This window comes from Mugil cephalus, chromosome 8, assembly GCF_022458985.1.
Source record: "Mugil cephalus isolate CIBA_MC_2020 chromosome 8, CIBA_Mcephalus_1.1, whole genome shotgun sequence".
In the NCBI taxonomy this organism is placed as follows: domain Eukaryota; kingdom Metazoa; phylum Chordata; class Actinopteri; order Mugiliformes; family Mugilidae; genus Mugil; species Mugil cephalus.
In genome coordinates this window covers 13,015,339-13,040,307 of record NC_061777.1, presented here as the reverse complement: position 1 = coordinate 13,040,307, position 24,969 = coordinate 13,015,339, and the positions used below count along the sequence as shown (strand labels likewise).

Genomic DNA, 24,969 nt, shown 5'->3' with positions numbered 1-24,969 from the left:
AAATAAATAAATCTGGATAAAGAAACATTTATAGAGTACAGAGTATTTATGTTACAGATCAACTTGCCTCATGGCAAAAAGTAAATTATTAAATTCGAGGATGAAAACAAAAGACATTCTCTCGGAAACAAAACAAAATTGGGTCGCTGTTTTAGCAACTATAAAAATGTATCTGAGAAACACTTTTGTTTCCTTTAGATATGACCATTTAACACTTTAAGCCACAGACATTTCCTCTTGTTCACACAACTGCCCTTAAAGTATGCAGTTTCATATGAGTCACACGACCCATTTAATCGACACAATTAATTTTGCGCAGCGCTACAATTCATTTAAATAAATGTCAAATTAAAATGGAAGCATCACACATATGTATTTTCTCACCATATGCACCTGTCGTGACATATAACATATAAAAGCGTATTCAGGAAATGAGTGTTTGTCGAAACCACAAATAAAACCTCAGAGCTTTAAATATCAAAGTCCACTCACTCATAGAACACTAGTGTGAAAGGAGGCTACAAAGAGACCCTAACCCTATCAGTACAGACAGCGAGTCTTTATCTTCACACAGGGACAATCACACACCGATCTTCCCCTCAGAAAGAGGAAAAAAAAAAAAAAAATATGTGTGTGCAGGATGTAAATACTATCAGACGTCCCATCCAGCGCATCTATCACACGACAGCGTGCATTATGTTTCGATTCAAGTTCTCTGTTAATGCTTAACACAAGGGGAAGTTGGGTCTGACTCAGAGTTACGTTGCAAAAGATTTGAACAAAACACTAAAACAGAAACAAGAGACAATGTCATTTGTTAAATAGACGTGGGTTTAAAAGGAAAGTCTTCTCGAACTGGCTGAATTACTCAACAGACTCGTCTACTTCCTTAGTGTCTTTCTAAGCGAAAACGTTTTAGTTTTACCTGAGAAGACGAAACGAAACAGATAAATTTCCTTGAAAGGTTTGTGCCAATACCATGTACTGTGTTCAACAACCCGGTCACTCAGAGATCAAATCTGTAACGTTCAGTGGCCAGAGTGGACGGGTCCGCTCTAAAGAACTCAAACCCTACGGCTAAATATATTCATCTGCTTCTAACAATAAACTTAAAAATCTCACGGCTGAAATGTTTTTACAATTCTTCTTCTTTCAACAGCACGCTAAAACACATCAACGGACGGAGCCGCCGCATCAAACAAGAATTCATCTGCACAGTTTTCAGTAATGACAACAGTTTATTCAAATATTATTCAAACATGCGGGATAGAAAGATAAATGTTAAGTGCAAAAACTGCATCTCGGTCCAGGACGGACAAAGAAAGACTGTAAAAATACAACTGAAGATAAAGCGGTGCTTCATCCCAACACCCCGTTTTGCGCGTTGAGAAACTCCTGCAAAACAAATAAAAGTAGAATTATTATTTAAGTCTGTAAAGTTTCTATTAAATTATCAGTAATCAAATATATACCAATATATAGGCTGACAGATTATATTAATGTGTGATTTATTCTTCACTAAACCGGGTCCAGGATATAAACTTGAGTTACCTTCAGGCAGCTCGACGAAGCCGAGTCCTTTGTCAGCGTTTTCCCTCCTTGGTGCTCTCTGTGTTTCATGTATTCATGAGCGAGAGAGTCAGCGTCCTCCTGACTGAAGAACAGAGTCACACACATTTAGAAAAGATTTACACCGACATATAATAAAATACTGTGCTTACACAGCTGGGTTTTCCAAATATACCCCATACATGTAAACAGTCATGTGTTTGTAGAGCACACATTGGTTGGTTTTTAATTTTTGCAAATAAATTAAGATTGACGAAGGTATTTAATTTATTTTAGTCCTCCTGTTTGGGCTGATTGCGCTCAGAGAAGCGTTGATGTGTCATGATATTTCGCGTCTCACCAGTTCTGGCTGATCAGGTAGTCCACGAGGTCTTTGACCTGGTTGGGTTGGCCGTGCAGCACTATGAGCTGCTTCAGATGGTCGAAGTGTTTGGTCTTCAGCAGCTTCTGGTGCTGTCCGTTCTGGTTGACGAAAGTCAACACAGTCTCTCTGATCTGAGACGGTTGTAATGTAACAAAGGAAGATAAAAATGAAAACAAATGACAATAAAAGTTCCAATAATGTAGATGTATCTGAACATCTGCTTCGTGTACATTCGTGTTTACGGTAAAACATTAATATGGTTCACATGCTGCAATTACGATGACGATTTTGATAACTCTCCACCATCAGACTGACATGTTTTCCTGTTTGACAGGTGCACAGATCTATACTGATAGCCTGAAACCACCGATGGGCACATGATACAAAAATAGCACTATACTGTGTGTTTCAAGAAAGGCTTCTGTTGCAACAACAGGATAGAGAAAAAAAAAAAAACGAGATGTTGAGGCATGATACAGAAATATTTAGGACGTTAAAATAGCAGTTAATGTAAAGTATTAAAAGAGAGCTGAACCAAAAGTTAGTTTCAAGAATTAGAGCTAAAGTTCAGCTCTTGCGTCGGAAAGATTTTACGTCTAAAGATCTAAAACGAGGTCTGACCTGTGAAGGGATTCCAGCCAACTCCCCGGTGTTCATAAGTTCATCCACCTGCTCGAGGACCGTGACCGGGTTACAGACGGACAGAAAGCCCTGCAGACAGCAAAAAAAAAAAGTGATTACAGTTATAATCTAAAATATGCTAAATAATATATAAAAAAAATCTGGTGGATGAACTCACCTGGACCTGCTGTGCCTTTTTACTGGCGCAGGGAATCAGAAGGAGAGTTCCCAGGGCGAAGGCTGGGAGACTGAACTGTGCGAAACGATTGGCGATGCCTATCAGGTCAAGATTCAACAGGAAAGGGCACCTTGGGACGAAAGAGGAGCGACAGTTGAGACAAACACGAGGAAAGTCACTTACTCCGACCTGACCCTTGAAATAGAAACAGTAAGTGGCATTGTGTGTTTTTGTTTATCACTCTAACAGAAGCTGTAGAGATAGCAATCTCCTGCCAGTTTATTAGGTACACTTTCACATTTCTATAATGTTCAAAGGTTATTGCTTCACATGTAATTTAAACAAAGACTGGATAAAATAATAATAATAAACTGAGGTTAAAACACCCAAACGAATCTGGATGTAACAAAATCAGCACAAACAAAATGAGCCAATCAACACTTTCATACAGTACGTCGTTATGTTTGAACGTGAGAGCGCTGCGCAGTGTTAACATGCAGAACAGCTGGTGATAATGGATGAATGCGGGTAAAAACGTACTTGAGGAGGAGGACAAAGGTCCTGTAGAGCGTCGCCTGTTGATCCGGACTCAGAGGAACAGAAGCTAAAGAAAACAGATGACTGAATGTCTGACAACATATCGCCTCAAAACCTTAAAGTGCATAACTTAACAAGTGTACAGCGGTTTTCATACTTTGGCCGCACAAGAATAAGAACACATTTGAGTCTGGGAAGTAAATCATATTTGCAGAGGAATAGTTTTCTTTAGTCTGCAAGGCTTAAAGCAGCTTTCAACTGAAATGTTGATATGAAGGAGATGCTGAAGTGATGTGATCACATGCGGCCGCCTTATGACACAGTATAACAAACACTGTTCAGTATTAATATGCATGTAAGTTAATCTCTGTCATAAATGTAGTACCGGAAACAAAAGGTGCGAGTATCATACTCCTCCAGGTTCTGGAGAAACTTGAAATCTAGAATGAAAGAAAAACATTGTCCATTTTCACATATTGATATTAGTCACATCGCAGCAGTAAAGTTTTTTTTTTTTTTAAGTTTATTTTAGACACACATGCTCCAGCAGGACGTCCGGTAGGCTGCTAGCTAAAGATGTGCTGTCCGGATATGAGTAACGTATATGTGACGTCGTACGAGACGCCGTAACCTACGCACGCAGCCAATGAAATTCCAAACTTACACATGTTCCTGTGTGAAGTGTTTGTCCTTCCGGTTAAAACATAACTTAACTGTGGCTTCGATCAAAAAAAATCACTTAAATGGGACCTGCATGACAAAGTGAAGTTGACCAAAAGATCCTCAAAAGCCAGACATCATGTGGAGATCTGAAGAAACTCAGGAACAACAAAGAAAGTAATTGAGATCTGTCCGTCTGGAAAGGGTTATGAAGCCTTGGGGGCTCCAGTGAACCACAGTGAGAGCCACAAATGGTGAAAACACGGAGCAGTGGGGAACCATCCAAGGAGTGGCTGGTCGACCAAATTTACAAAAGACTGCAGTCAAGACTCATCTAAGAGGCAGCAGTAAATCCATCTCTGAACGGCTGAAGAATAACTAAATGAAGACTGTGGAGGGGCCTAGTCAAAGTCCGGACCTGAATCTGAAACCTGAAACCTTAAAAAGATGGTTCATGTTGGAAAACCAACCTATGTGGCAGAATTAGAACGATTCTGTAAATATGAGTGGGCCAAAACTCCCCTACATGGCTGTAAAAGACTCATTCAGTTATTAGGTTTACTTTTTCACACCAGACCACGTAGGTTTGGATTTTTTTCTCCCTTAATTATACAGAAAAAACTTGTGTTATCTTTGACTAATATTTAAACTCGTTTGATGATCTGAAACATTTACAGTAAGTGCGACAATCACGTAAAAAAATTTGAAATCAGGAAGGGGGGGCAACACTTTTTCACATCACTGTACGTCGGAGCTATATATTACTTTGAAATAAAACCGATCCAAAGGCAACACGAATTTATTTCTGTGAATTTAAAGTGATGAACCATGACATTACCTCCCACAACGCTGGCACGGCCATTGATGCCTCTAACACCTTCTGGAGGTGGCTGATCTGTGGAGGGGGAAACACACGCCGTGTCATACGGTCAGGCTTTATTTAAACGCATTTACAATGAATTTTCCCAAGTGTGTCTCCTCACCAGGTTGAAACCCAGCAGCTTCTGAAGGAGACTGTTCCACAGCTGAGGGTCGTACACCTGGTACTCCAAGCACAAGTCTGCCACCAACTGCACAGCCTGAAATGACGAATGGCGCTTCAGTTTGTCTGCATCAAGTCTGAACTAAAATGAACAAACTACATGGAAGAGTTTGAATGCTTTCCGTTAGAAGTACCTGAGGCTCGTGACTGTGATTCTTCCACAGCCCTTTAACCAAACCCTCCTTGGGACTATTGAGGAAAGACTGCACTGTGTAAGGGATGTTTAACGCCTCCAGTTGAGACACAAAGATGTAGCACTTCAGGTAATATCTGCAGGTGAATTTAAAACACAGAAACACTGAAGATTACACATTTTTTTCTATAATAACTTTGGTCTATACTTTACTATTTAACTGGTCTCGTGGACTCTTACAGGATTTTGTCTCTGGGTATCTGCAACTGAGTCTCCAGAGTGGCTGCATCGGCGAGGCGGACAAGGCAGAGCAGCGCTCGAGTCCGGTGGCAGAAAGTCAGGCGAGGCCCAGATGTGCTGAGGGGCTAAAGGAGGATTTAAGTTTAAAGACAAACACGAGCTGCTTTCCATGGAGCTTAAACTCTTTTTCTTTTTCTTTAAAACGCACCCAGGTTTCGGCAGACAAGATGGGGCTCAGAAGACGGAAAGCATCCTCCATGGGGCAGGACTGCAGCATGTACACCACCCTGGGGGGCATCAAAAACACACACACACACACAACCACACACAACCACACACAACCACACACACACACACACACACAACCACACAAAGACAAAAATAAACAGAAGAACTCAGGTGTTACATCCTGTCACTGAATCATTGCAGGTGTCAAAAATACGTCGTCTTCTTCTTCTTCTTGATTATGAAAACATAATTACAAGCTGCCAACCTCATTAAGTCTGGGTCGTCCTCAATGTTGCTGACACAGTTGTAATTACCGATATCCTATATTGGAGGAGAAAAAAAAAACAGACTTGTCAGGACTTCACACCTAAATTAATTTAAACAATTCTGATCAAACAAAAATGAAGCTCAGACTGAGAGACCTTTGCCACAGCTGGGCCTGTTTTGCAGATCCATTTTTCTAACATCATGTTACGGATTTTCAGAAGATCCACGTTGTTGATTGTGGCTATTTCCTTAACTGCAGCCTGTATGTCTGAGGAAGGGACAAAATAACACTGTCACCGCATCCAGTCACAGCATCTCAAAGTTGTGTTAATCATAAATAAACAGCACAGACCTAAATGGATTTTAAATCGTGTACAGTATGCGGTAGCATCGTTCGTTCTCACCAGGATAATTCTGTCCCCCTGACTCCCTGCAACGCTGTTCCACACTGCTGTGCTCGTACAGAGCCACTATGAGCCTGGCAGGAAGACCAGTCAGCTTCAGGTGCTCTGGGCTGTTTAGCTGACTGGCGATCAGCGTGTTCTCAGTCGTGGAGCGCTGAAACTGTAGCTTCAGCTTGGACAAAAAGGTCTCCCCTCTGGCTCGCGCTGCCTCCTGCTTGGGATCAGAGGGGAGAGGGAGTGAGGAAAACGGACTCAGGTGTGACACAGATTTGATCGCGTGCGACACAAAAACGCAAACACCGACCTCAAGGTTTGGATCCTTTAGCCACGCTTCTCCCAGAGCCAAACAAAACCTAAGAGACTGAGTCTTCTCATAGCCTGTGGGAGGCAGGAAACATCTCAGTGCACAAATAAAAAATACACAAAGTAGTGAAATCTAGTGGCCAATGTGCAGCTCAGACCTGGTGGCAGCTCCTGGGTTATCTTGTGGGCTGTGGCAGCCGCCCACTCTGGGCTCTGGATGCAGTGGATGTACTTCATCATGGTCTTGGCCACCTTGAAAGTCTCCTTCTGATAGCCGTGACCCTGACCCTTTTTCCTTTGCTCCAAGAGCAAAGGCTTCAGCTTCTTCTCAAAGACGTGGCTCGCTGCTGACATGTACAGCTTGTCCAGGCTCACCTGGGGAGGAGCGGGGAAGTTTAAACCGCCTGCGTCGCATTTTATGAATGAATCTCGAATCCATGTGATAACACAACATCGTAACTGTGCTTCACCTTCATCAGCTTGCTGATCAGAAGAAGTGTGGGGAAGGTCTCCTCACTGAGCTCCGGAGCTAAACACAGGAAAATGTTTTAGTTTGTGCTTAGATGGTGAAGATCCAAAAACATCAGACTAAGACAACAACAGCAGGTAACTTACAGATAATCTTCCAGTAGTTTTTGGTCTGCATAAGCAGGTGGAAAGGAAGCCTGGTGTTGGACAAGGGATTTGGCAGGAGACCGTTTTCAAGCAGATATGTGTTCTCCACGTCTGAGGGAGGAGAGACTCGCTTGTAAGACGTCAGAAGCTGAAGGAGGCCCGTTGCCTGTGGATTAAAAGACAGGGGCTCTTAATCTGTGCGGTTTACTATGAAAACAAATGAGTAAATTAAACATGCATGTGTGTTTTTATTACCTGACTGACACAGAAACTGGTGACATTCTCGTCTGCAGCCTGGATGATCTTCAGCACCACTTCAATCCTCTCGTAGTTGTAAGGGCTCAGCTGTACGAGTTTTTAACACACGGAATGAAACATGATGGATGTGTGCTAAAGATCAAAAAATAATTTAAACAGAAAATGTTTCTCAGACCTTGAACACGGCAGCACAGAGACTGTCGGTGAGATCGCTGGTGCTGTGCAACATCGGGATAATCTGCAGGACTCGTTCCAGCGCGTCGGCGTGACACAGAGGCTGCACCGGATCCTGGCCTGAGGCCGGGCCCATCGCGTCTTCCTCGTCCTCTTGGAGCAGCAGCGAAGTGGTAATGTACTGGTTGATAACACGGTCGCGGTCGAGACCAAAGGTGCTGCAGATAGATGCAAAGGGCAACTTTTAAAATGCATGCACCATACATGCAGACCATGGTGTTAATTAAAGCACAGTTCAAAACAAACGTTTAATTTCCTCGTTTATGGTAGAAAGTAGGAATTAAGTCCCCGACCTGCAGTACTCAAGGATAATCTCTGGAGTGATCTTCCTGTTCTTCACCAAAACAGGGATCAGGCTGCTCTTCATCTCAGGTCGCTGACGGAACACAGGCTGGATCGATATCTGGGACAGAGCAGGGTGAACACGACACATTATAAGAAAGGACAGAAATATAAGGTGTAACTACAGTAAGTCTATAAAAGCCTGTGGATTCAGACCTGAATACCCCCGGTAATCTGATCTAAAGTGCTGTATTACCTCCAACTTTCCAAGCTTGATGCCCCACTCAGCATCAGTGATGACGGAGAGGAACTTCTGTTGCTCCTCTGTCTCACCGTACAAGCTGCAGAGACTGGCCCCGATCCTCGCCACAGCCTGAAAAAAAAAAAAAAATGAGACACTGTGACTGATTTCTTGCAGGTAACATACTCAAGCTGCATAAACAATTCCTTATATAGACAGTTTTGGGAATGACAATATTCGCAAAATATGAGATTATTCACCGCACTAATCAAGTAAAATAGAGCTTCTCATCACTAGTTACTTTACTGTTTTCTCTCAACATCTATGTCTTTGTTTTCCACTATTAAAGCAAATCAAGAAGAACAGAGATTATATTTCCTACCATAATTTTGTCATAATTTTGCCAAGTGTTGTCAATAACTTTCCACAGGATTTTGAAGACGTCTGCCTTGGAGAGGAGTGTACACAGTCCTATGGCCAAATCGCAATCGACCACCCTCCAGTTGAACACCTGAAACCCACGGAAGACAAAGTTAGAAATGATTCAATGTGATTTAAATGCTATGAATGTGCAGCCGCCCTCTCACGACGCTGGATTCAGTCGTCTCACCTTGTTCAAAAGGGCCACGGCCACAGCGTTCAGCGAGGACGTCGTCGTCTTACGGAGATCGTTTATGCAGATATTGTATTTCTTAAGCTCTTGCGCATCATAAAGCTGCGAGGAGGTAACGCAGACATTACAATATGTTTTGCACACGCATAAAGCGCCGCTGTAAATGTAACCATCATACCTGCACGCTGAGCTTTATATCCATAACATTAGAGGTGACGTGCTGCAGGCAGCTGCCGTACGAGTTGACCAGCACTCTGAGGGCCAACTCCAGCTGACTGCATTCCTGTAACATCTGCAACATTTTGGCCAGCGGATCGAGGAGGGGCTGCAGGTAGTTTGAACCTGCAAACAAGGGGAAAGTTTCCAAATTACAATGTAAAGAAGAAAACTGGGTGTAGCTCGTTAAATAGCCAGTGCACCTACCATCTTCAAATGAGCAGTGTGACAGACAGGAACAGTCCAGTGGGTGCAGTTTGGTGTCTGCAATAATTAAAATATATGAGCAAAGAGGCTAATCAGGCCTGTCTGCATGAGGTAACAAAATCCGGAAACATTAGAGCATCTTCTTACCCTGAGAAATAGGCAGCAGGCAGTTGGTAATTTCATACTGTACAGGCAGCACAGACACTGGGTCCAGAACAATGCAGTCTTCATTAAAAACATCTTGAAAACTCCACTGGGAACATGGATCTTTTTCTGCCTCCGGAGTCGAATCCTGGGACATTACACCAATAAAATTTAATATTCGTGATTATAAAGTTTAGTGAATGTAGTGAATTTGATTTATTCTGTTCACATTATGGTTTAAAATTTTTTGGAGTTAGAACCGATGTTTATCTATTTTGCTAAGAATGAAGTTTTATTAGATTAGATACAGACCTTGGCTATGAAGCCGTAGTTGTCTGATAACTGACACTGGTGATAGACGTCCATCGCTATCCGCGTGCACTTGCAAAGCTCCAGGCAGTCCAGAAGGAGATCTGTAAAAGTGATAGTGACAATACACAATGCATTCACTATACTCTTAACATTCTCACATCCTCCTTAGACAGTTTGGAAAGACAGTGTGGATTGTTCTATTTTTTTGTTCCTTAAAAGTGTTTTGTATTTGCACATCATGCTGCTCACATGTGCCTTAAATCTGAACCTATGGATTCACTTATAAATGATTTGCAAAGTGAGCTTAAATATCTGATTAGATGCTCTGGCAGATTTGCAATAAGTGTTTTCATTGTCTGCCGACCCGAGGACAGTCAGCATCCTCCACATAAATTTACTGCAGATACAGTTTGTTAAGAGGATTTCTTTCCCTTTCTGTTTCTTCTTCTTCTTCTTTTTGATATTTGCACAATTGGAAACAAATGCTTTTTATCCCGATTAAGAGGAATTCAGACTACTCTCAAGTCTAGTTTCCCTTTTTGTATATACAACAAACACATTGAAGTAGTTAGTTATAAATTCGAAACAGATTTACGTAACGGGAATGTTTACAAAAATAAAATGTCAGGAGTTGTTTTTCTTCACCTGAGTGACACACGGTGATGGCCTGACAGGCCAGGCTGTGAATGACTGCTGGCAAGTCCATGTCATCAGGAAGCACCATGGGCACATCTGCCTCCAGCATCTGGCATAACATCTTGGCGGCGGTGAACAAAACCTTCCCTGTGCTGCTGTTATAGTGGTGCTCATACAGCTCACTGAAGACACAACAGAGCAGAACAAACACTTAACGATTTAACCAACACCCTAATTGCTTCCATAAGAACTCACAAGTGGAAAAAGTTTTCCCATCCCTGAATTCATACACACAACACGGCGTTCACACGTGCAAACCTGAGGATCTTGAGCGCCTTGTCCACCTTGCCCACTTTCAGAGCTCGCAGGGCCAAGTCGGACCAGAGCTCCTGCTCGGTGCGGTGCAGCTGTCGCCCTAAACGACGCAAGCCAGCCTCTGTGGAGATGGTCTTGGTCTTCCCGTCCGGATCATTAGCCACAACTGGAGTTGTCGTCGCCTTGCGCTTAGATGAATGGCGGCCACGAGTGTTTTCGTAGGCTCTGATGTGATCCTCCTGGATCTGTTTTCGGATGTTTGGATCCTCGTAGTCGGAGGGGGTGAAGAAAATGTCAAAGTCCTCCTGAAGAACGAAAGAGAAAGCCTGTTGCTGCAATAGTTTTAAATAATATTTGAAAATATTCCTTGAATGAAGCTCACCTGTAGGTGGGCGATGGCTTTGAACATGTTGAGGTTGTTCTCACACTCCATGCTTTTAAGAGAATCATCTGCAGAGGACATGAGTCTTGTTACCGCTCTTACATTCCCAGTATTTACTATCCTAACCTTTGTTTATGTGACTGATGTCAGCTGGTTTTATACAGGTTTAATGGACAAGAACATAAAAAGCGTCAGAGTCAGAGCCAAAGAAGAAACAGCAGCTTCTGTACTGAGCCAGTTTTGAATGAATACTTACGTTTTTGAATGACATGCAGATATTTCAGAGCCTCCACCATCGCCTGAGCTATGACCATTTGGTGTTTCTTGTGCTATTAAAGAAATGCCAGGAAAAGAGAAACCTTTTCTGGTCAGGATATTGAAAGTAACTGAATGACAAGCACATCCACTGTTTGTGATGTTTACTCTGCTTCATCTTAATAGACAACAAAAGGTGCCCAGAGACAGATCGGATACTGACTAACATGAGCTTAACACGAACTACCTCTAACTCCCACGAACATCTTAACAATTATGTGCGCTTGACATATAAATAAACCTTTTGCCCTCACCTCATCAGATATGTGGTCTTTGTCCTCCAGCTGCAGCCTAGCCCACAACGTGAGGCGCTCGATCACACACTCTGCCTCTGAGGACGACAGCTTCTTCAGGACGGTCAAGATTTCTTCAGTCTGAAAACAGCACAAAGGACTTCCTACCAACATGCCAGGAACGCAGCAAAACTACACATTATCAGTGATTTGCGGTTCAACGATCATGTCAGGATTAACACACCTTGCCTTGGCCTATCAGCTGGATGAGATACAGGTAATTTATCTGTGATGTCGGCAGTTTGTAGGCCTCAGCCAACGTGAGGGAGTCTTCCAGAGACATCGGGAGGTCTTGCTTCAGGATGTATCTGATCAGCGTCTGGGGAACACGTGTGTTTGAATGTTATTTTGAAGGAAGGCATAAAAGAAAGTCAGCAAAATTTTAAATTAATGATCAAATCAAACTCACCATAATTTGAGTGCTGTTTGAGAGGTTGAAGTTGCGGATGCCGTAGCCTCTGAGAAGTTTCCTGATCTCCATCAGACGGTAGCTCTCCTTTAGAAGCTCTTGTCTAGAGAATGAATTAGAATAAAATCACACTGATTTTATCTGGTGTTGCTACGTTAATGATCATCACATCTAGACGAGGACAACATAAACATACTTTGGTCCGTCCATCTCTAGATACTGCTGAACGAGTTTTTCCACCAGATTGCTCCAGGGCACCACTGCTTTCTGCATGATCTCCAGCACGGCGTCCACCATCAGCTGGTCGGTTCAAACATGTTAAAATTTTGATTAGATCAGATTACTGACCCATTCTCACTCAGTCATAAACTTTGAGCAGACTAAAAACTGTAAAAAAAAAAAAAAACTTACATCGGTATCTGTCATGCAGTCTAGCACAGCCACTGCCTTGGCTTCCCACTCTGTAAAAAGGGTTGTGGTCTGAGAACTGCAGCGCTCCAGCAGGTCCTAGTGAAGTCCAGATTGGAGGGAGAAACACATGCATCACTAAGTATTGCACAATCTAAACAAGGGTCCTCATTACGTTTGAACGGTGGTGGAGTTGCACCTTTATATACTGCAGGAGAAGTTCATCAAAAGGAATCTTGTGCTGTTCAGCATATGGCAGGATGCTGTTCTCCACGGTGGCAGCGATCAGCTCCGGAGCCAGCACTTTGTCCAGCATGAAGAAAGCTACGCTCCATACGCTCCTCTTTCAAATCGAAGAAGAAACGATTGAGAATGGGACAAAAACGACAAAACAATGCACAACATGCCAAGGATAAGCACCATACACATAGATAATGTCTACACACACACACACACACACACACACAAACACATATATATGACATGATATCTTTATTTTTGCCTACTAAATATATATATATACACACACATATATAAATATATATGTGTGTGTGTGTATATATATGTGTGTGTACATAAATATATATGTGTGTGTATATATATATATATTTAGTAGGCAAAAATAAAGATATCATGTGAGTTATGTGTGCCTAAAAAAGAAACAATTCTCGTATTTAGTAAGACAGAAACCAAAATTAGTTTCTTCAATGATTTACTGACATCTAGAGACACAAATAAGCTTCTGCATGTTTCCATGTATGTAGCTGTTATTTTTAATTACAGATGTTTTATGTCTTTTAATTTTGTTTTACTTGTATTTATGCCTTGTGCGAGTTGTTATATCTTTTATTCATTGGCTTTTATTTACTCTTCTGTAAAGGACTTACTATGTGGTTGTTTTAGAGTGGTTGATAAATACAGTTGGATTGGACTGGAAGTGTAATATCGTAGACACTCATACATTTAACTGACATAACATACATAGTAAGGCCCTTGAGGCTCAGGTGTAATTGGCTACATGTTGTTTTCTGTCACGCTTGTTCATCACTATATTATCAATTAATGTCATCGGGGGACATTAACACTTCATTTATTTCTGTCCGCTCTAAACAGACAGTTTGAAGAGACACTGCAGTGACCACTAATAAAAGACAAACCTTTTCAAAGACTGAAAGTGAAAGTTTGCAGTTGTACTTCTGGTGGAGATCCAGCAGCTGACGGAGGCTGGACACCAGGGACTTGAGATTCTCCACCTCCCCTGCACCATTACTATCATCCTTTAAATAGATTAAAAGACATCAATTAATTGTGAGCCATATAAGGTGATGATAATTGAGTTGAATTTTATTCCAACCAGTAGATTATTACCAGCAGAGGTTTAACTTACAGATTTCATCCACGTCCATAAAGACGGAAGTCCAAGAACTGCTACGTCCAGGCCGTTCTGGGGCCAAGCTCCCTGAGAAAAAATAAAACTTTGACTCATAAACCCTTGGTCTATTTGTAAACACACACACACACACACATATATATATATATACATATATATATATATATAGGTAACACTTCCAGTTTACTCCAGAGGTTTAATCCTGAACAAACTGACATGACTTGTACCAAGATACATCTTAATAAAGTGAAGAGGAGAAGTGTTACTGAGATTTTACGTAACCTCTACAAACTGGCTGCTCATCAGTGGATATCACATCTAACACATTGACCTTTCTCAGGTCTACATCACTCATTCTTTACCTTTTCTGTTAGCTCCAAGTTCCTTGCCCTCTGCTCAAGCCATTTTGCCAAGATTCTCTACGGGGACATAGAGACTTAAATGAAGACAGCGCCATACGGTGGACAAGATAATATTTTATGCATGAGATTACGTGTCACACCTGTCCTGCTGGGAGAACTCTCCTCACGAAAGGAACAAAGACCGTCCTAAACCAAGGACAGAGGTCTTGGGATGGCAGGTCGTCTGGGATGGCGCTGAGCAGGGCTTCAAGGCTGCTCTCATCAAACTCCGCTGCAATCCACCCCTGTCACAGACACACCAGTGAACATCTGAGTACAAGACAATTTCCACAAAAATCTCGCTAAAATCAATTTTAATTAACGAATTTATCAACATATGACAAATATTTGGCAGCTATTCTGATGAGTACGTGACAAGTGTTCGTTTTACCTCGTATCTGAGCCAAAGGAGCTGTGCACCCTTCATGTCTCCATCTCTCAGGTGGGTCAGGACGTCTCCTAGATTGTCAGTGCTGTTCAGAAACTCAGTCCAAGCTATTCCACTGAGGATGATGTGAGAAGTAAGAAATTTCATTAATTAATGAAGAACAAACCAAAACACAGAGGTGTTACTGTGTTACAACACAATACGACAATATGACAGCATCTGCCACTAAGAAGTTGTCATTACTTGAAATTTTCCAAGCCGTGCAGGTTGCAAAATGTTGCCAGCCTGGCTAAGGCCTCTTGGATCTGTAAGGAGGAGTAGCGCGTGGCAGCGTGGTTCAGCATCTTCTCTGCCGTCTCAAACGTCGGCCACGGGGCCTTGAGGCAGTATTCAACCACATACTGCTCGTCCTGAGTAATGTTAAAAAAGAAAAAGAAAAAAGGATATGACTCAATAACATATGACTCAAGCAAGTAAAATAAGCTCTGATGTGTGAACTCACTGTGATCTTCATCAGGTTGGTTTTGGCCTCAGTCACAAGTTCAGACCAGACATCCTGTCCATAGCCACCCACCGACGCAGAGGCCAGCTGCTCCAGCACAAAGTTGAGCTTCACCTTGTAGACAAGCTGAAAACAGGATTGCAATTGGTGATTCACTTCGGTTAAGGCCGTGAATTAAAGGCGCACACACCTCCTCTCTATAGTAACACTTCTACGTCTTTTTTTTCCCCTATCTCCAAAGGTCAGATGTTAGTTTCTTTTACAAGTCAGACGGACACATTTACCTCTAAATCCAGCTCAAACGTGATGGCAAACTTCTCGGCCTCTTCAAACATGTGTTTGTGAAGAAGTCTGCTAAGTCTAGAAAGAGAGAAAAGCCAAGTAAATCAAATTATACAGCCAAATAGATTCACATACATGCATATGTGTCACATACATATACAGTATGTTGCGGTGTTTCCATTTAAAGTTAAGTACCTGTTCTCAGGTAAAGCCTCAGTGAAGCATCTCACAACAACAGAAGCTATCGGGTCTCCTCGACTACCCAAAAAACAACAAAAAGAACAATTAATTAATGATTAAACAATAAAACAAATACCTTTTCATAAGCCAAATACTGTCTGAAATCATAGTAACGTTCATCGTACCTGTCTGGGTTCTCACAAATCCCCTCAACTAAGTAAATTGTATCCTGAAATGGCAGAGAAACAGTTAGCATCTAGAAACAGCAGAGGTTTAATGCATTATCACTTTTATAAGTGTTTTACCATGTTTATTTTTGTCTGAACGAGGCACGAGACCGAGGAGATGTTGAGAGAGTAGCAAACAGTCATAGAGGGCAGAAACCGGATTTGCAGCGAGCTCGTCTGAAACAATTAAACCCAGCGCATGGAGTTCAGAACAACATGTGAAGTACTCGTCTGTTCAAGTTGCTTGACAAGGAGCGGCGCTGCTACCTGACTCTTGTCTTGCTTTGTCACGGTTATCATCTTCATGCTGTCCTTGTCTTGGCTGCAGTACACAAAGGGAAGTACGTTTCCATTTATAGCATCGACACATTCTCCATGTATATTTCACAGTTACAGCACGTTACGCAACACTGATACGTACGCCACCATGGAGGCAGAGCCGCATTCGGTGGTGAGTTCAAAATCATTAATGGCAAGATCCGGCCAACAGCGAATCATGACGAGGAAATGCAGGTCCCAGAGACTCAGAACATCCTGAAACAACAAAAAAAGAAGTGGGGCTACTTCGTGATCTACAGGTCTCCTCTGGTACATCCAACAGCTCACGGCGACGTTTGTGAACTCACCTCAGTGTCAAGAATGTACAAGAGATTTTCCAACACCACCATCTTCCTCACACCTGCAATAAAGTAGACACGTACAGTAAAGGAAGAAGCACAACATACGCTTTAAATCATTATCTTCCTAAAAAGTTCACCTGGAATTAGGCTGCTGTCGATGGAGTGAGCAAGGCACATCTTTCCCTGACGAGGGTCCATCTCCCAATGAGTCACAACATTTTCTTTATCCCCCTGTCAACAAGGAAAATTTATATAAAGTCCCCTGATGTGTTTGAATGTCAAGCTGAATACTGTCTCACTTTAAAGATTGGTCTCATTTTTGTTGAAAGCATATTTAGTTTGGTTATGTGCGCCGTTGCATAGCAGTGGGCATGTTTTATGGAACAGTGACAAACTAGTTATAAGTTTTCCCATCAGTAAATAATTAAACTTTACTTGTCTTAATTTTAGTGTTAAAGAAATTCAGTGGCAGCTGAAAAAAATAACAGTAAATATTTATAAAGTATCATGATTTGCAGCTTGATTCTTTATTATTTTGCTGGTAAATGAATTAATAAAAGTCACTGACCCCAATCATTAAGTGGATTTCATGGCCCAGGTTGAACATCACAGCTGTACTGCAGCCCTCATCGTGATAATCCGTGGTGGAGTAAAAGTCTATCTTGATGAAAGACTGGAGCTGAATTAAAGAAGAGAGAGGTTATTTTACTGCTCTTCAAACAAAACAGACAAATGAAAAAGAGGATTGCATTAACTCACTTCTTTTAAAGCTCCCACATCCATTTTTTCAATGGCTGAGATGGGAACAAAAATGCAGTTTTTAATTTGATTACAGCAGTTCAAAAAAAACAAAAACAAACAAAAAAAAGCTTTTACACAAAATATCTTACTACCTGTCTCGATCTTTGCCAAATCAAGGTTTGTAATGTGGAAAAAACCATCCTTTACAAGAAGGAACACATGATACACCCCTGTCAAATATAGAAACACAACTCACATTTTAGAGTCATACATATGTTTTTAGTGCACATTATTTCTCATAACAGATTCTTCTTAAGTCTATATAAGACTTCACCTGGAGATGCTTTGTCCTCGTCCATGACGAGATAACGATACGTTTTCTTATCTCCATTGGATGGTTTCTCAACCAAAGCCTACAAATAAAAACAAATGACGCATAATGTTAAACACTGCACAGCACAGAGTCACCTTATTGGTGCTGTCAACATTTATACACTTTAGTAAAACATTTTTATTTATTTTTTTGCTTCTACGGCCTTGGCCTCCCCTTGGCTTCGCATATTTCAAAGTGGGCTCAGTGATGCACAAGACTGTGCCAACCAGCTAAAGAGCAGCCAACATTAGTGGAATAATTTGTCACCAGTCACTGCATACCACATGTGCCTGATATAAAATCTACTAGGGATGCAAATAAGGCAGGATGCACCAAACATACTGTACACTTGCATATATATATATATATATATATATATATATATGCAAGCATGTAAACTGTATACCTAAGATTACTAAGATTATGTCATTTCACCCTCATTTCGTCCTTGTTCAGTCAGATTGATCATATAATCTAAGTAAATCATACAAAAAAGATGACACCCATACCCTGGTCATGAGGATTCTCTTGTGTGGCACATAGATCAAATGAAGGTTTCCATTTCTTTCACAGACCAACAAAAACTCTCCTTTTAGGCACACGTCAATGGCATCGACGTCAGTTTCTGAAAAAACAAACCTTGCTGTTAATGTCCAGCAGCTTCTGTAACGGGTCACGTATTGAAAAGACATAATTAAATCAGCCTTAATCTTTACAATATCTGCAGTAATTCAGTGATTCACCAAAGTCAAGAAGCAGCAGGATGGTCTGGTAGCTCTGATCAAACAGGATCACTGTCTTGTCAGCAACAACAATGCTCCAGTTTGAGCCACTGGCCGATGAAAGACTGGGATCTGCATGCACCTGCAATGAAAAGTATCATCAGTGGGATCATCGGTGAGTGCTCTCACTAGATGTGTGTGTACTTAAAAAAAAATAGCGAATAAACAGATGTATTACCTCGTTGGCTGTAGAGATTTTGACCAGAGTGTCCACCTGGTACAGGCCGCTCCCATTCTCCTCCCTGGACACACTGTCAAAGCGGACAGTGTTTGTGTCCTCGTTGGTCAGAAGTTCAACCTCGCTCCAAGTCGCCATTTCGTGTACCCGAGTTAAGACTGTGGAAAAGTAATAATTTGCTTGGTTTCATGTCAAAATGTTTCGTGCATGTGGGTTATTCGGCGGATTGCTAGTACACATGAACTAAGCCATCAGTCGGTATCGTAACTTCACCACAATGTTATGATACGGTTTAACGATACCAGCGTGCTACCTGAGAATTATAAAATTAACTAAATACTAAAGAACTGCTGATGTTCATATAACCAATGGCTAAGTGGTTGACTACTACTATGAAGACACAGCACGTAATAACTCACCGCTTTGTTAAAATGATCTGACACCGACATGACTCCCCAACTATAGCTTTAGAAATTTGGCGGTTTGCTGTGGGTAATTCGGGAGTCTTGGTGGCTTTTTGTTCCCTTAGTTTTGACTTACAGATACAACTTCCTTCTCGGGTTACTCACAAATCCAGCATTATTTAAAAGGAAAAGCAAAACTAACATATACAGAAATATGTATATTAAAGTTTTTTATGTATACCCAACAGTTTAATTGATTAATCTCATTTGGCCTGTAGATATCCTGTAGACTACTGCTGCCTGACAGACTAAACACAGGGTGCACTTAGCGTCTAGGGGCGGAGCGTTAGCAGGAATGTTGGGACGGTCTTGTGGCGTTGCCAGATTTGACGTACGCTGCCACATTCTCAGCACTGATTCAAAGAGGGTTTTGTTTTCTTAATTCAGCAAACCTAACACATTTATTTCAAATGTTTCAAATATTTATTCTGTTGATTATTTAACAAACAGCACTGGAAGCAGCGTGGATAGTAAACAAAAAATATAACGCTTCTCAATCCATCTTGTCAAAGTTGCAAAGCTCTCAACAATTGAATATCTCACGTTAATTCATATTTTACATTAACAATTAAGTATTATTGTCTCGAATTAGCTGTTATAATTTGGGGCTACTCTCGTTCCTCTGGTTGGGTCCGTCTGGATTTAAAACAACTGCTTGGGATTTGCTTGATTCCGGTACAATCTGGCAACCCGGATCAAATTAGCTGAGCGAGACAACGGTCGTAGCAGCAGCAGCAGTTAGCGACCGCTCCGCTTTGGTTCACACAGACAACAAAAAGCCGTGCCGCTTACAAATAGTGTGTTTCAAGATAATGTCGGTGAGTACTGTTTTGCAACCACGTCCATTGCATGCATGGATGCAGCAATGTTTAAATAATGATAATCGAAATCTACGGTAAAATCCAGATAAAAATATCTCAAAGATGGCGGCTAGCCTTAGTTAGCTTAGCCACCTAGTTAACGTGAACGACCCACACGGAAGGATTTGGCTAAGCTAGATGGGATGCTAGTTTATTGTTTGTTTATTTTGTAAAATTAACAGGAGGTCGTGTATTGGATTAGCAACGATAATGACCATGCATTAACAACAACCGGCACCTGTTAACATTGCAGTGACCTATGTGATGTGCCTGAACCGAGGTAGTACCGTTTATGGCACATTTGAAACCGACGTTTTGTGTTGTGATCTGACTAAGCTCCTTTTAATAAACTGTTATATAACGTGTCTTTAAACCAACTCGGCTATTAATTGGTATGTAACACCTTTAGACGGGAAGGGGTTTTCAATTGTGGACATAAACGTGCTCAAAAAATGTGCATTGAAATGAGCACGGTACCTCGGTATGTGGCTTCCCTTGTTGTAAACTCATATCCCAGAAGAGTATTTGTAATTGCTGAAACAAACGGATATAATCAGTATTGTTAAAGCTGTCAGCTATTGCTCTGAGTCTTGATGTTATTGTCATGAATGAAAATTCACAACAACCGAATGCATCACAATCCACGGCCTTAAAAGTGACTTGAGAAAACAAGGTTACGTTATAATCCTTATAATACCTTTATGCTTGTGTGAAGTTTATGGAACATATTTGTGATTGTATTTTTTGATAAACAAATTGTTCATGGCTAATCCGCAGTGTTACTAGTGTATTTAGACTTTAAGTTGCCTCTGATGCACTTTCATTGATGTGTTTCAGGCAAGTGACGATGACTCTGTCGACCTGACTGGAACAAGCTCCCCAGTTCATCACAGAAAAAAGCACAGTATGGAGTCGTCCCGATCTCCGAGAAGCTCCAAACACCACCATTCACGGTCACGGTCACGCTCCAGGGACAAGAAACGTTAGTATCAGTATCGACACAATACTGAAAATAAGTATAGGGGCCATGGAGTGAAATTCATTCTCAGTATGTGTTGTTTGAATATGCAAGAAGAAAAGGGGTACTTGTGGATTTAGCCTTTCCTAATCCTACACAGTACGGAGATTATTTCTATGAGATGTAGTTATATTAACGCGGTACTGAATGCACACCCACAAATGCAATTGCTGAGCAAAGTCTGACCGCTTATGGTCTTCTAAAAGTGCACATTTAACGTGTGCACTACAAGGAATTAGTTCCCCACTGCTCCAGTACCTTGTCCACTGACTGCATAAAAGGGTATCAGCTTTCGAATGTGATCTTCCTAACCTCATTTCTTCAGAGAATTGTGACGAAATGCTCATTCTCAAATGCATCTTTGTCAACTCTCTTCTTTCCTCTGCATCCAGGTGACAGAAAATACAGAAGGAGTCGAAGCAGGAGCAAAGAGGTAATTAATATGTTTATTTCTATGATTAGAAACACATTTCATGTGATTTTGAAGATTTTAGACCTTGTTAGTTGTAGGTCGAGGTGAGTATGTTTTATTTAGTTAATCATGTTATAAAAACCGAAGTTAAAAAGGAAAGAAGTAGATGGCAATGGGCTTACACACATGGAAAGGGTCATTTTTTTTGCCCTCCTTGTGCTCACATGTCTCAAAGGAAACTTGTGTCCTTGGATATCTGTGATTATTTGTAAGCATATTAGATTGAGAAGAGTAGTTTTTCCTTTTATTTTTTTTGTTAAATCTTGTGTGTAGATCACATGATAACATTTCTACAATAAATCATACTCAGCGTGCTAATGCACGAAGAGACTGAACAGAAGACCCTGCTGACATAGCAAAATAATATGCCTACTTCTGGGACAGGTAACTATCTGCCATTCAAACTCCTATTTGTCTCATATCATTAGTAGACATTTGGAATTAACTCTTGCATCTCTTGCAGCTAGGGATGGGCATAATTAATCTGATTAATTTTAAATATAATCCAAACAGAATCTCATGAGAACCTATGAAAACTAAGTTGGATGCCCATCCCTACTTCAGTCTCTCAGTGGGAACAATGTCACTGCATTGGGGTTGCACTGACTTATTGCTGCTAAACTCATTGAAGACTTGTCTCCTGAGAACTGCATATTAAAGTTTGCATGAACACTATTGCCATTGGTGAGAGGTTCCAAACACGCTGGTTTGATTTATTCCTGTGACAACAGTGAAATGACTGCAGCCAAAGTAGTCCATGCACAGAAATGCCCCTCCAATCAAGCTATGAGAATGACATTTTGTAAATGTTATGAAAATGGCTTTTAAATGACAAGGGTTTTTGTCAAATATATAAAATCTCCCTGCTCTAAGCCATGGTACTAACTCTTTTTGTTGCACTATTTCCTGAAAGAGACAACTTCTTCTTAAAACAGGCACGAAAGAGGGACTCTGAGAAGGCATCAAAATCACACAGAAAAACAGATGAGCGGTTAGACCAAGACAGACTATCAGCAGAGAACGGAGAGGAGCGATCCAGGCGCAAGGACAGGAAATCTTCAAAGGGCCGGAGCATGTCCAGGTCACATTCGAGAGAGAGGTTAGTCTGGTCATTTAAGTAATGTGTTGACAAGGTCTTTTTTTTTCTTTTTTTTTTTGATTGATTCATGTTGATGGGTCTTATAACTCTCAGGCGACACCACAGCAGAAGTAGGGACAAGCGTCGATCGCGATCACGCAGCCGAGACAGGAAGAAGAAGGCCAGGTCTCGCTCGGGTTCAAGGACCAAACACCGTCATCACAGTAGAAGTCGCAGTAAGAGCAGGTGGGTATAAGTGAAATTAGAGCGATGCAACATTTTCACAATTTCTGTCCTCTGTTTTACATGGCGTTAACGGCGTGTTTATTGAATCACTGTTGTTGTGGTTGTTCTGATTCTAGGGAGCGAAAGAAACGGAGTGAAAAAGTGCGCAGAAAGAGTCGAAGCAGGTCTGTTAATCCACCTGCCTTCCGGGGCCGAAACACAGCTATGGATGCACAAGAGGCCCTGGCTAGAAGGTTGGGCAGCAGTTTACAGGGCATGTGCAGTGTAGATTATTTGTTAGTGGTTCAAACAGACATTGTCAAATTATACTGCTGTATTATTACAATGACAGTGAGAGTAATAGGCAAGCGTAGATTAGGAAGTATTAATGAAGCCAAACAAAAACATAAATCGAAAGGTCACCCCAACATTAGAGATGTAAATTCTTGAAATTCAAATGGAAGTTTCAGACCAGTCTTTGTGGCTGTGATCAGACTTGGCAATGATGTTCATAAAAGGCAAGTTCTTTGGCAGGCAACCAAGGGCAAAAACCATGAACAATGAGTTGTAGTTGGGGTGTACTCGTGTCCTCAGCATCTTTTCAACATTCATGTCTAGGGATCTTTGACGCATATTCCCTCTCTTGCCTCTCGTCTAATGTCCTTTCAATTCTTTACTGTCCATTGTTAAATACAGGAAAAAATATTGAATTCCTCACGTAATTTCACCACAGGAAGGTTTGTGTTTATAAGCAGTTCTTTACTCAGTTTGCTCTTATTGTTTTTTTTTCTTCCAGGCTGGAGAGAGCCAAGAAGCTACAGGAGCAGAAGGAAAAAGAAATGTTTGAGAAACAGCAGCAACAGCAGCAGGAGATAGCTGCAGGTGAGACACGCTTGTTGTGCAAAGTTTTTAAACCTTGCTCATCAAGACGAGATTCACCTACTCAAGATGCTCTTACTCATGTTTGTTTTTCCTTTCAGTGGCTGCCCCAATAGCAGCCGTTGCAGCTGCTGCAGCAGCGGCCTCAAACCCTGCCCTCAATGTGGCGGCCCTCCTGGCCTCTGGGACGCAGGTCACGCCTCAGATTGCCATGGCAGCACAGATGGCAGCCCTTCAGGCAAAAACCCTGGCAGAGACGGGTATTGCTGTGCCCAGCTACTATAACCCATCCGCTGTAAACCCCATGAAGTTTGCAGAGCAAGAGAAAAAGAGAAAAATGCTATGGCAAGGAAAGAAGGAAGGGGTAAGTGTTTATTTTGCTCTGAAACTTATTCAAAAATGCTCTCCATGCACAGCTTTGGATTTTTTAATTGTCTAAGTAGGCTAATATGTCAAATATACATCATTTGTTTGTATATCGTCACATTACACTTTGCAATAACAATAATAGTTTTTATTTTCCAAGGACAAATCCCAGACAGCTGAGTTGTGGGAGAAGCTGAACTTTGGAAACAAGGACCAAAATGTAAAATTCCGCAAACTGATGGGTATTAAAGTAAGTATGTTATGTTATTGAATCAAAGCTGAGTTCAGTGGAGCTCTCTGAGCTTCCCAGACTATGAATTCAATTGATTTTTTGATTTTTTTTTTCCTTTTTAGGGAGAAGATGAAGCAGAAGTTTCTAAACCGATTAACGACGAAGGCTTGAAAACTCTTCAGAAGCAGGAGGAGATGTTCAGGAACCTCGATGTTCAGTATGAGATGGCTCGATCTCAGACGCACACCCAGAGGGGAATGGGGCTCGGCTTTTCCTCCTCATTCTCACGTGGAATGGATTCTGTCTAGTGCCAAACTCTGACTGTCACTGCAACTCATCTGACTTACCAATTCATCGCTAGCCCTCAAGCTTGCATGGATGTTGCTTTGAATCTGTAATTTATTTATGGACGAAGATCTCGCATATTGGAAAATTGTAATGTAAATAGCCAGATGCTGAGTTTCTCTCAGTGTTTATTAATCTATACATCATTGGAAAAGGAAGCATCGTTTGGACTGGAGAATGCTGGGTAAAATTAGATTTTTGTTTTGAATATTATGGTAGCTTTTTTTAAACCCAAATATATATATATATATTGATATGTGATTGTTTGATCATAGACTGAAAACAATGTGGTTTGGGTGAACACTGTTTAAATCCATTTAGCTGAAGGCATCAGGTCAGTGTAGCATTATCAGAATCCATTAATTACACTTTTCCGAATTGGGGAAAAAACAAAACATGGGTTGTAATACATAATGTCTTCTTGGCTTGAAAGGAGTAACGTGTCCAGTGTTATTGAAATAAATTAGTTTTGTGTGGGATAAGATTTTTCAAACTTCACCTAATTTTTCATTTTATACATGTGGGTAGTAACTGATGTCA

General features: G+C 41.2%; 2 protein-coding genes across 3 annotated transcripts; one reads left to right on the top strand and one right to left on the bottom strand.

Moving 5' to 3' along the window:
• Positions 1–7: 7 nt before the first annotated feature.
• Positions 8–19,157, bottom strand: kntc1 (kinetochore associated 1). Its single transcript, XM_047591812.1, has 62 exons — positions 18,910–19,157; positions 18,491–18,648; positions 18,274–18,394; positions 18,040–18,155; positions 17,492–17,570; positions 17,310–17,387; positions 17,176–17,210; positions 16,985–17,095; positions 16,554–16,647; positions 16,423–16,475; positions 16,218–16,330; positions 16,064–16,118; positions 15,875–15,973; positions 15,755–15,798; positions 15,585–15,647; positions 15,392–15,467; positions 15,108–15,233; positions 14,849–15,015; positions 14,609–14,720; positions 14,319–14,462; positions 14,179–14,235; positions 13,814–13,885; positions 13,584–13,703; positions 12,626–12,769; positions 12,430–12,525; positions 12,215–12,318; positions 12,019–12,121; positions 11,794–11,928; positions 11,571–11,690; positions 11,258–11,330; positions 11,002–11,069; positions 10,623–10,924; positions 10,314–10,486; positions 9,669–9,769; positions 9,360–9,504; positions 9,213–9,269; positions 8,968–9,131; positions 8,787–8,891; positions 8,559–8,687; positions 8,192–8,308; positions 7,947–8,056; positions 7,595–7,811; positions 7,417–7,506; positions 7,162–7,327; positions 7,017–7,075; positions 6,705–6,921; positions 6,548–6,621; positions 6,244–6,454; positions 5,995–6,107; positions 5,838–5,893; positions 5,553–5,631; positions 5,345–5,469; positions 5,106–5,241; positions 4,913–5,008; positions 4,768–4,824; positions 3,655–3,709; positions 3,273–3,336; positions 2,733–2,862; positions 2,555–2,644; positions 1,910–2,064; positions 1,552–1,654; positions 8–1,395 (listed from the first exon to the last, which is right to left on the bottom strand). The coding sequence occupies exons 2-62, from the start codon at positions 18,626–18,628 to the stop codon at positions 1,360–1,362; spliced, it is 6,648 nt and encodes a 2,215-aa protein (XP_047447768.1). The 5' UTR covers positions 18,629–18,648; positions 18,910–19,157; the 3' UTR covers positions 8–1,359.
• A 506-nt stretch (positions 19,158–19,663) lies between these two features.
• Positions 19,664–24,913, top strand: rsrc2 (arginine/serine-rich coiled-coil 2). Of its 2 annotated transcripts, none has more exons than XM_047591940.1 (10): positions 19,664–19,772; positions 20,652–20,796; positions 21,225–21,265; positions 22,240–22,403; positions 22,497–22,628; positions 22,745–22,861; positions 23,404–23,489; positions 23,588–23,850; positions 24,013–24,102; positions 24,207–24,913. In XM_047591940.1, the coding sequence occupies exons 1-10, from the start codon at positions 19,767–19,769 to the stop codon at positions 24,390–24,392; spliced, it is 1,230 nt and encodes a 409-aa protein (XP_047447896.1). In that variant the 5' UTR covers positions 19,664–19,766; the 3' UTR covers positions 24,393–24,913. The 2 variants fall into 2 exon arrangements, with proteins under 2 accessions (XP_047447896.1, XP_047447897.1); XM_047591941.1 differs by having other exon boundaries at positions 19,688–19,772; positions 22,745–22,792.
• Positions 24,914–24,969: the final 56 nt, after the last annotated feature.

Coding starts and splice junctions, on each gene's coding strand:
- kntc1 (XM_047591812.1), bottom strand. CDS start 18,628: ATGGCGACTTGGAGCGAGGTTGAACTTCTGACCAACGAGGACACAAAC. Junction 11,929..12,018: donor CAAACAGCACTCAAATTATG/GTGAGTTTGATT, acceptor CGTGTTCCCCAG/ACGCTGATCAGATACATCCT. Junction 3,337..3,654: donor ACTCGCACCTTTTGTTTCCG/GTACTACATTTA, acceptor TGTTTTCTTTAG/CTTCTGTTCCTCTGAGTCCG.
- rsrc2 (XM_047591940.1), top strand. Junction 22,404..22,496: donor AGGTCACATTCGAGAGAGAG/GTTAGTCTGGTC, acceptor TATAACTCTCAG/GCGACACCACAGCAGAAGTA. Junction 22,862..23,403: donor CAAGAGGCCCTGGCTAGAAG/GTTGGGCAGCAG, acceptor TTTTTCTTCCAG/GCTGGAGAGAGCCAAGAAGC.